This window comes from Amphibalanus amphitrite, unplaced genomic scaffold, assembly GCF_019059575.1.
Source record: "Amphibalanus amphitrite isolate SeventyFive unplaced genomic scaffold, NRLGWU_Aamphi_draft 000052F_arrow, whole genome shotgun sequence".
Lineage (NCBI taxonomy): Eukaryota > Metazoa > Arthropoda > Thecostraca > Balanomorpha > Balanidae > Amphibalanus > Amphibalanus amphitrite.
The window spans coordinates 529977-539654 of record NW_024881548.1 but is presented as its reverse complement, the minus strand read 5'-3'; the positions used below and the strand labels follow the sequence as shown (position 1 = coordinate 539654).

At 49.5% G+C, this 9678-nt stretch overlaps 1 protein-coding gene across 2 annotated transcripts; it reads left to right on the top strand.

The window, feature by feature from the left end:
• On the top strand, positions 1-7886 carry LOC122377907 (28S ribosomal protein S15, mitochondrial-like). Of its 2 annotated transcripts, XM_043358495.1 has the most exons (5): positions 1755-1975; positions 2925-3117; positions 3886-4019; positions 4254-4464; positions 7472-7886. In XM_043358495.1, the coding sequence occupies exons 1-5, from the start codon at positions 1939-1941 to the stop codon at positions 7749-7751; spliced, it is 855 nt and encodes a 284-aa protein (XP_043214430.1). In that variant the 5' UTR covers positions 1755-1938; the 3' UTR covers positions 7752-7886. The 2 variants fall into 2 exon arrangements, 1 of the variants encoding a protein (XP_043214430.1); XR_006255935.1 differs by lacking the exons at positions 1755-1975; positions 3886-4019; positions 4254-4464; positions 7472-7886 and adding an exon at positions 1-1596 and having other exon boundaries at positions 2925-3058.
• Positions 7887-9678: the final 1792 nt, after the last annotated feature.

Genomic DNA, 9678 nt, shown 5'->3' with positions numbered 1-9678 from the left:
TCCAGCACTTGATGACCGACGCGTCTTTCTTTTCCTCCGCTATTACTACAGAGCAAAAAGTGTTCGAAATCACATTGCGGTACCAGCAATGGAGGCGAGGAAACCAAGAACCCGACGCCCACTGCGTAGATCGTGCTTTCTACCCGGGTGCCTTGAGCAAGCTCATCAACTGCTAAACATTAGGCGCACTGAAGTTACTCTAAATCCTCCTATGATTCCATTTTGGCTCCTCAAAGACCTATCCATTGAATTTCTTTTTGATTATAAGAAGACCAGTATACCTCCGGTGGAAGCTCAAATGCTCTTCCAGGAGTATGTAGAGCTCAACTGCGACTCTGCTTTTTTCTTCACAGATGGCTCATGTCACGAAAATCAGATAGGTTCAGCAGCCGTCGGCCCTGGGCTTAGGTTTGGGACCCGGCTTCAAGAATTTACGACAGTCTTTAGTGCCGAAGTTCACGCAATCGAAAAAGTTATGGAGCACATCAAGGCAGAAAAGATTGATCGGGCAACCATTTGTACTGATTCGAAATCCGCTCTTCAAGCACTGGAAAGGACCGATAATGTTACCCACCACGGTATCTACAATATTCTCAGGATCACATCAGATCTCAATGAGGGCCAGCATGTGACCCTTCTTTGGGTTCCAGGTCATTACGGTATTGCAGGAAATGAACGTGCGGATGTCCTCGCAAAGGAGGCTGCAATGCGACCTGATCCAGTTGTGGAACCTATGGCCCAAGGGGACGCTATTCATATGATAAAAATCAAATTCGCCGAGTACCTTCAACGCAAATGGGACCAACATCATGCTGCACATATGTATGCGATCAAACGAGAACTTAGAACATGGGTCACATGTAACCAACCAGACAGGATACGCGAGGTGACCCTGGCCAGATTGAGGTGTGGTCATACTCGCCTCACCCATGGCCACCTTTTTGATAGGACAGGCCCTCCGATTTGCCACACCTGTGACACACGCATCTCCGTAGAGCACATTTTGATCGCATGCACGGCATTGCATCACGAACGAAGACACATCACTAACTATCTTGCGGTACAACACCTTAAAAACGACCTCCCGACGCTTCTCGGGGACGACACAACATTGACAAACCTGGTACTTGATTTCGTCCTAACATCACCCTACTCAGAGCTACTTTAACGGCCTTGACTGTTAGCAGGCGCCCGTTTCGCTACCACCAGGCTGACTTGTGATACGGGGTGGGTCGGGTTTTTCGCTGGTGCCGAAACACAGAGCTTCGGTGGCAGACGGGTTTTCTCCTGCCGCTGGAGCAGGCTTAGAGGCTCAGCGGCCCAGCGAGCTACACCAGCGGACCCCGGCCGCTGAACAGCGGCGGCGGCCGGGTTGAACGACCACAGTCCACAGAAAACCGTCGGCCGCCAACTGCAGCAGCGACAGATTCCCCATCCTCCAAACCATTCCTTTCATCGTGACGCTTAAACATTCACAAACCCCATCCCTCCCAGCGACATATCCCCCACTCTTCAAACCATTCCTGTCATCCAACTCTCGTAACCTTACCATTCACAAACCTCCTCCTTCCTCCCTTCACAAACATCAATTTACCGGTAAGTTTCACTGTCATTTATGTGTCTTAACGTAAATTCATGGGTTTTTTCCCATATTCATGGCATAGTACATGGATATGGGTTTTCCCATGTTGTCTTGCTGTGTAAAAGTGGCCACCGGTCTTAGTTAGGACGGCCGGTTTGTTTTGCGCGGCGTAGTTTGAGTTAGGTCGCCGCCCTCCTCGCGAGGCCGGTAACGTAAGTTAGGGCCACTAAAAAAAAAGAAAAAAAAAAAGACAGTAGCAGCAGATACAGATACAGTCATGCAGTAGCGAGGGTAGCGAGGGCTCTGGGTTTTATTTTTTAAAGGTTTCATTTTTTTGGAAGTCTTCACCGATTGAAATGAGTGTATTTAAAAGTTTAAGGGTCTTAAGAACAGGTGAGGAACATCTTAACGCAAGCAGAGTGTGTTATTGTGGGTGCAGGTTTAGTAAAGGAGGACATTCCAATTTAATTCTAAATTTGTCCTTTATTGGTCTCGTATTTCCCAAATCAATAAGACAATGTAAGATAAAGCATTGCAAAATACCTTAGTAGGCCTAGATCTAACCTGAATATCTTGCAGACAATATGGGGCATTCACTTCTCTCTATCAATTAGCATCTAAATCTGAATATTATTTGGTCACTTCAAAAGAAAATTTGGCATCCCACAAAGATATTGCTTCTTATAACAAGGCAACCCAAGAGGAGCAAAAATCTGAGCAGTTTTTGGGAAGTGGATACTGAGTAGCTTTTGGGAAGACAGAGATCCTAGGTCATCTGTGTATGTTTGCAGACATGTGTGCTTGGAACAAATACCTCTTAGATTTTTTCTAGGTCTTCTGAATCTTAAATTTTCTATTTTCTAAGGTTAAATATTTTTGCCAGGTGTTAATCAATCACCCTATATTTTTGTTGAATGGTGCTGTATTCTGTATGTATCCTAGCTACCTGTTTGCTTTGTATTGAAATGTTCAATGCGGGCTGCTGCTTTATGCCATGTAAGAAGAAAATTTATCATTTGCTGGACCATTGCAATCCTAATCATTACCTGCTTAACAGAAGTTACTTGAAATAATTCCCCATAGTGCATTTGAAAAAGAGCTGCATTTGATTGTACAGTGATCTCATTACTGCTAAATCCAATTCTTCTTAGAGGGCATGACTGCCATACTTAGCCCCTGGGTACTGATAAGATTCTCACTACCAACTCACAGATGAAGGTCATAGTTGCTTTTTCATGGTATGGACAATAAGTTTTTCAGGAAGTCTGGTGTAATGGCCATGGGCGAAGTTCAACACAGCAGCCATTCACTGCCAGTGTTTCTGCTCTCCGTGCCATTACAGCACTGCCAGTCATCAACACGTCTCAGCCGGTGCGGTGGCGCGTGCGGGACGTCAAGGACGTGGTCAAATGGCGGCCGATCACGCGTCCGTCCAAGCTGTCGCCGGCTTACACCGGAGACCTGGGCGTCACCGAGCCGGTGGACGAGAGCCAGCCGCAGTCGGCCGTCAGCGCCGCGCGGGAAGAGTTCGACAGGTGCGTGCCGCTGGAAACGATAATTGTAGGAATAGTGGTTTCGTGCGTTTAGTCGATGGTTTTTCACTTCGAGCTATCTCTCGGTGTTTATGGATAGTAGCAGTGACAATTTTTGACCACGTGCCGTATTCTCGTCGATCATCGTCGATGCCGGTCCCGTAGCTCAGTTGGTAGAGCGTTGGACTCCGCGTGGTGAGAGCACGCGTTCCCGGTTACAACAGTCCGGGTTCGAAGCGCGACGGGCGCTTGACATTTATGGGCCTCCTGACAGGTATGGTTGCGGTTGGTGGCAGGCCATAGCCAGGCGAAGTCAGTGAGGGGACCGGCCGTGCGCGGCTATGTGCGCACGTTAAACTTTGGACTCTAAATTCTGCCATAGAACTGGAATTGCGCGATCGGAGGGTAGAGGGCAGGGTCACCGCAACAAGCTTCGCTTAGCGGTGGCTCTGTCCTTGTGAATCCTTCCCATCAAAAGGTTCGGACTAAATTTATATAAAAAAATCATTTTCGTAAAATTTTCCTACGCATGACCTAGTTATTCGTAATTTTTATTTTAATCACATGAACCCCGTCAATAAAAACTTAAGAAGTGTCGACGTGAATACCAAATTATACTTACGAAAGAAAACCTACTTACGAAGTCGACGTGAATACGACCCCAGGTGTTCTTTATGCCCGTGTCATACTGCTCGTTTAGGTCATTTCATCTCGCTGGTGTTTCCTGCCATTTGATGTTTCTCACTCGTGCGTTTGTTCTCTCGCCGTCAGATCTGATGACGTCACTAAGCGAGTGTTGTCGCTGGAGTTTGCCCGTGGGGTAGAGAAGACCAAACAGCTGGAGGATAAGGCGATGGCTTTCGTTCAGCGGCACCGATTCGATACGGAATCACCCGAGGCACAAAGTGAGTCACACCCCACAAGAAAGTGCAGTCCCGTGAAAATTCACAAGATAGGACGTGTTCCAGCGATGCTAATTGATAATTATCCGTTAGTGCCTTATATCACGTGAACTGGCCAGACAGCTGGTGCAGTGAGTGAGTATACCAGTGTGCGCTGACCAAACCTGTCTAACCGCTGGCGGTTAACCGCTTACGGCCCTCTAACCGCTGACGGCCCTTCCCCGTCCTTTCCCGCAGTCGGCCGGATGACGGCAAAGATCCGGCGTTACCAGCTGCTGCTTCAGGACCCGGCCATATTCAAGAGCAGCTCTCTGATGCGTGCGCGGGTTCACGACCTGGCGCACAAGCGCAGCGGTCTGCTACGCAAACTGCGCGCCACAGACTACCGGCGCTTCGAGTGGCTACTGGAGCAGCTGGAGATCGTCTACCGGCCGCCGCTGCCCTACAAGTGAGTGACGAGTGGGCTGCTTTGCTGCTTTGGTGTTCGACTGCTTGTCGTTAGGGCTCTAAGGGAAAGAGTATTTTGTATATGGATTGCGAGCTACGTACCTACCATAAATGCCAAAATTGAGGGCCCGGAAAATCTGCGGACGACATTCCAAAACAGGATCTATAACTCACTAACTAAACTGTTGAAGCAAGAGCTTTGAGTTTTTAAATCACTTCATCAAAGCTGGTTTCTTTTGGAGCTTGGCTTTTGGCTTTCTAGACGCTGGCATGCACAAATCAGCGTCAGCTCGGTACCTAGTCATCGCTTCCCTGGTGTCTTCGTTCGATAGATGTCGCCAGTGTTCCTCTTATGGGTAAATCGCCGTTCATCTCATTCCCCCGCCGATTCCAGCTGTTTCCACCTCTTTAGTGTCTGTTAAATGGTGATTTTGAAAAGAGAATTTCGCTTGCCTTGCTGTCATTGGTGTATCTCACACCTGTTGAGTTCATTGGACACACTCCTTCATTCAGCACGGCCCTAGAGGTGCACGGTTCATTTAGTTATTGATCATTGCCTTATTTATGTAAGCGTAGAATTTCTCACAGATGTTCCTTACATTTTCGTTTCGATCAAGATCCAAGCAATCATGTTGTGCAAATAACATAGCTGTAATTGCTTTTGAAGTTGGTTTTCTTCGATACCCTACCGCTCTCAATGATTCATTCTGCTTCCTCAATGACAATGACTCTTCACTGCTCTGCTGTCAATAGCTGTTGAAGAGCACATTTAACCGCCTTGTTAGTTTGCCATCCGTGTGCATCATTAAAATGTTCTCAGTCCGCTAAATAATGTTTGTATTTTGTGCACGATCAATGCACAATGTTCTAATTGGCTGTTGGCACATTATGACGCACCATACTCTTTGTTTCCAATTTACTCTGCTCTTCTCAGGTTGTTTAGCTGTTTGTGGCCAGTTGACCTACAAATGCCCTCTAGATGTTATAATGATCCCATGCCAGCTGCATGCGTTGGTCGGCATCTAAGCGGCTTATCGGCGATTGGTTCCATTTGAGTTGCTGGGCTCTGCCAGACACTTTTTTCTTCCTAGTACACACTGTGACTCAACTGATCAACTTACCCGCTCGTCAATTTTCCTAGGAACAGGACTAATGAGAAAGCGATTAGGGTGGATACAATGAGGCTTATGATGGAAGGGACGAGCCTTCCTTATCCATTATTTATCGCTGTGTTTACCTGTGAAATAATATGCTTGCTTTTTGCCGCGAACCTAATAGTGTGTCATTTTCAGGCACTTAAAACTAACTGGAACCGAATAGAGATAAATAATGGTTTTCGTAGTCAGATTGCTGACTAAAACTGGAACACAAACACAGGGTATTATGGTATATTTCATAATCAAAACAAAGCGATTCCCATGTAACAATGGCTTACAAATACCGTTTGTTGAAAAATGCTTGCATGAACCAAGCCACAATGCCTTTCAACTATCACATGTAAATCCAGGTAAACGTAGCACTCTGTGCACGCTCTGCCCACCTGCAATTTCGGCAACATGTGATGCTGCAACAGACTGCAAAGGCTGTCAGTCATTTGCACTGGGGATGGCCACACAATGCCGCTATCTGGCCGTCTCTGCTCTGTCCTTGTGACATCCCGGTCGTTCTGCTCTGCTGAGACGTCAGTCAGGCTCCGTGCTCTGGCCGTTCCCGTGCTGTCGATGCTATCTCTCCGGCCTGATTCGGGTGTCGGTGCGCGGCTGAGCCGCTATGTGTTAATTGATCTGATTTCCACGGCTGTCTCGCCGTCTGAGTAATGCGCCACAATGGATCTGTTATCACGCCATCAGCCTCCACTCGGTCCTGGGTGGTCAGTGGTTACCACTTACCAGCTCCTCTGGGCCTGAGGAGAGGAGTCTGTTGTCCGACCCGGCCCGAAAACGGCCTGTGGTATGATCTCACCCAAACAGCGGTTTTTGTAGTCGCATCCTGTCCGAAGAACGGTTCGTCTTCTGATCCCCTCCGATCCAGCAAGTCGTCCTTGGTCCGATCCTAACTTGAAATATATTAGTCTAATTCTCCCCAGGCTCTCATTTATCCCATCACCCGCACGATGATCCTGTCAGAGATTCCTTACCGCCGTGACGTCAAATCGTGACGTCACTGGTCTTCCCGATGATACTGGCACGCAGACGTGCGTGTTCTACACTGGCACCGGTTTCCCGGGCTGACGGGATGGTACGCTAATGAGCGCTGCCCAAATTACCTCGTGGTGGCGTATTCCAAGTCGGTTTCTCACGCGAAAGGTCTTAACTTACGGCCGCTGAGGCGATCTTTCAACGGGAGGCGATTTGTAGTTTTATTTACTGCGGTAGGTAGGAGGCAGTCCAGTGGATGAGTTTTCTTGTCACGAACTGTGCACAGTAGCCAATTCTGGTGTGGGTATTTGTTTTGGCGTGTTGTCTTTATGAGATTGTGGTGCTGTTCGCTTATCGGCAGAAACAAAATGCACTGCACTGATCAACATCATCAATATTACAGAGTTTGCTTTTGTTTTCATGCCGTCACCCATCGGCAATTCAGAAGACTATCGATATAGGTACCGTTTCGCAAAAAAATAACATTGTATTTTAGGTAGCAAGTTATACCTATAATAAATTTGTAAATAATGTGAGCACAACAGTAATTTCAAAAATTATATTTTGGATAGAAGGAATGAAGACCCTGCTTAAATCCATGGACGCTACTGATTACGGCAGTCCGACTCCGAGCTCCCAAAATCTCCACTGGTATCCTGACATTCAAAGTCTCATCCAGACTCCAGAATCGAACGTCCTGAAAGCACGGCCCTGAAAGTCGCCAGCTCCTTCAAGTATCAACGTCTCCAGTCCTCGCCTACTCCATCGACATCTAAGCAGACTTTAAGCGTTCCAATCGGCCGGCAGTATCCAGCCCTGCCTACTCCGACGATCTCTAAGCCGCCGCTAAGCGTTCCATTCGGCCGGCAGGACGGACGTCACTCTCTGTCGCAAGACCAGCATCCGTCGCATGGTGCAGATCTTCTGCGACAACATCCGCCAGGAGAAGTTGGACGCGCTGCGCCGTCAGCTCGACTCGGAGAAGCCGGCGTTCGAGGAGGAGCGCCGGCGCGCCTGTGAGTGGATAGCCGAGGAGGAGCGCGCCCTGGGACTGCCGCTGAGCGTGGACACCGAGCGGGGCTGTCTGCTCGAGCCGCGCCTGCCCAAACGGGTGGTGATCCCACCCCGGCGCGAGCAGGCGCAGGCGTGAGCCGCCGCGCGGTGGAACTGAGTGTGTGTGAGAGGTGGGGAGCACAGTCGGAATGGGTGGGCATGATGGAGATGTGTGTGTTGGTGTCACTGGAAAGAGGAGAAAGTGTCAAATAGAAGGGTTTGTGTGTCCGTGTCTGTGTGTTTGGGAGAGAGTGTGTTCGACCGGGTAGTTTGATGGCTATCTGAGGCTTGGTCGCCCGGGGACCAAGAGAGAGACTACCGAAGGTAAAGTGATGGCGTCAGTTCCATGAATGTTGGCCACTGTCTGGGTCATGTGGGGGAGAGACGGGGTTTTCTCGACCGTGGCAAGACATCTGTCGAAACGAGGAAGGTCGCATGATCGAACTGGATTGCCCAATCCATATGTTTTGACAAATATTATTCACCCAAGGAAATTTGGTGATGTTAACTAAGCATCAGCATGATGCGACATTTTCCTTACTCGAAAAGAAGTTGTATTTGACGCGATTAAGTGGTGCTTTCGTGTGTCCGTTGTAACTGTGACCACTACTAACATAAGCTGGTCTGATGCTTTTGGTAGATCTTTGGGGAAATGTGAATATTATTTTGGGGCTTTGGCCTTTCCGCCCGTTCCATTTCCTTAAATTTATCGTCAGGCCCCATTGTTCATTTACTCAATGTTCCGAGCAGAATTTCACGTACCTGCCCACACTTACTTTTTTATAAACGTTTTTTTTTATATTTGCCGCACATCGGCACATATATAACGCATATTTGCGTGTCAGCCAACAGTCGTTCATGCCGAGATAATAACACGGTTGCCCTGTAGCGCTCTGTCGCAGTCATTTCCTGTTTCGGCGGCGTGTGGGTCTGCCCGGAGGCTGTGTCGCAGTCTCGGCTCGTTCCGCCTTGACCCCAGTGACCCTAGCGTCGTCAGCACCGCCCCCCCCCCCTCCCTTCGCCCCGCGGTGTCGCCTGGAGTGTTGCCGGCTGGCCTGGCCGGGACGTGCGACTCGCTCGAGTGCTACCGTACCTCGTGCTACGACCGAGGTGAACGGCCCTGCCCCGGCGGCACGGCGCGGCGCGGCCGTTCCCAGCGCGGCGTCCGGCGACCAAATGACGCCCTAATTGGACTGCACTGCTGCAGTAAGTGATTGTCGGTGCGAGGAAGCCACAGAGACGGCGGCACTTCGCGGTGTCGGCGGAGTGTGTATGGGAGCGGCGGTGCCGGCCGGACGGCAGTCGCTGCCGTTTCGTAGGGGTTTGGAGCCGCGAACCGTGCACCTACAGCCCGGGTACCTACTGCCTACACGGCAGACGGCCGGAAACCGATTCAGGACCGTGACGAGGCGAAACATCGGGCTTTGGCGGCAACTGCTCGTGTAATCTACGCTTCGGGTGCGCTTGTTTATATCCCCTCTGCCATCTCAGCATTTATGCCGACGCAAAGTGAGCGTCTGAATCCGAGGTTCACGCTCACGCAGCGTCGCTCGGTTGAATTTGTTTGCTAACTCCGTCGCTGCGCTGCGGTGGGTCTCTATCGTCCGCGCCCATCGCAACGCTCGGCGCGGGACAGCACGGTCTCCCGATCGCGATGCACGCCGCATCATGACGCAGTGCATACCGCTGGCCACAGGTTTCTTCCACCGGCCGACTCGATGGCTGTTGTATGCTAATCAATTGATGCTACGCCTGAGGAACGCAGCGTCGTCAGCTAGTCTATTGTTGGCTCGGGTAGATGGCCACTTTCGCTGTGTCATCTCCGGATAATTCACGAGAGAGGGAAGTCTGCAAATGCTGAGGAGCTGTATTTAGGCAGTCGACAAGTGTACGGTTGTGCAATGATACTATTCTTGGATATGCAATCACGAGAATGAAATAAAGGTATTCGCAGTTGATAATGATAGTGCCTCACTTTAACGACATGTTCCTGCTATTGTTGGTCGTAAATAATAGTGCATTAA

Bases quoted from the DNA above. Each gene is read 5' to 3' on its own strand.
- LOC122377907 (XM_043358495.1), top strand. From the start codon at position 1,939: ATGAGTGTATTTAAAAGTTTAAGGGTCTTAAGAACAG. The intron at 1,976-2,924 runs GTGAGGAACATC...GTGCCATTACAG, and splicing joins TTTAAGGGTCTTAAGAACAG to CACTGCCAGTCATCAACACG. The intron at 4,020-4,253 runs GTGAGTCACACC...CCTTTCCCGCAG, and splicing joins GGAATCACCCGAGGCACAAA to TCGGCCGGATGACGGCAAAG.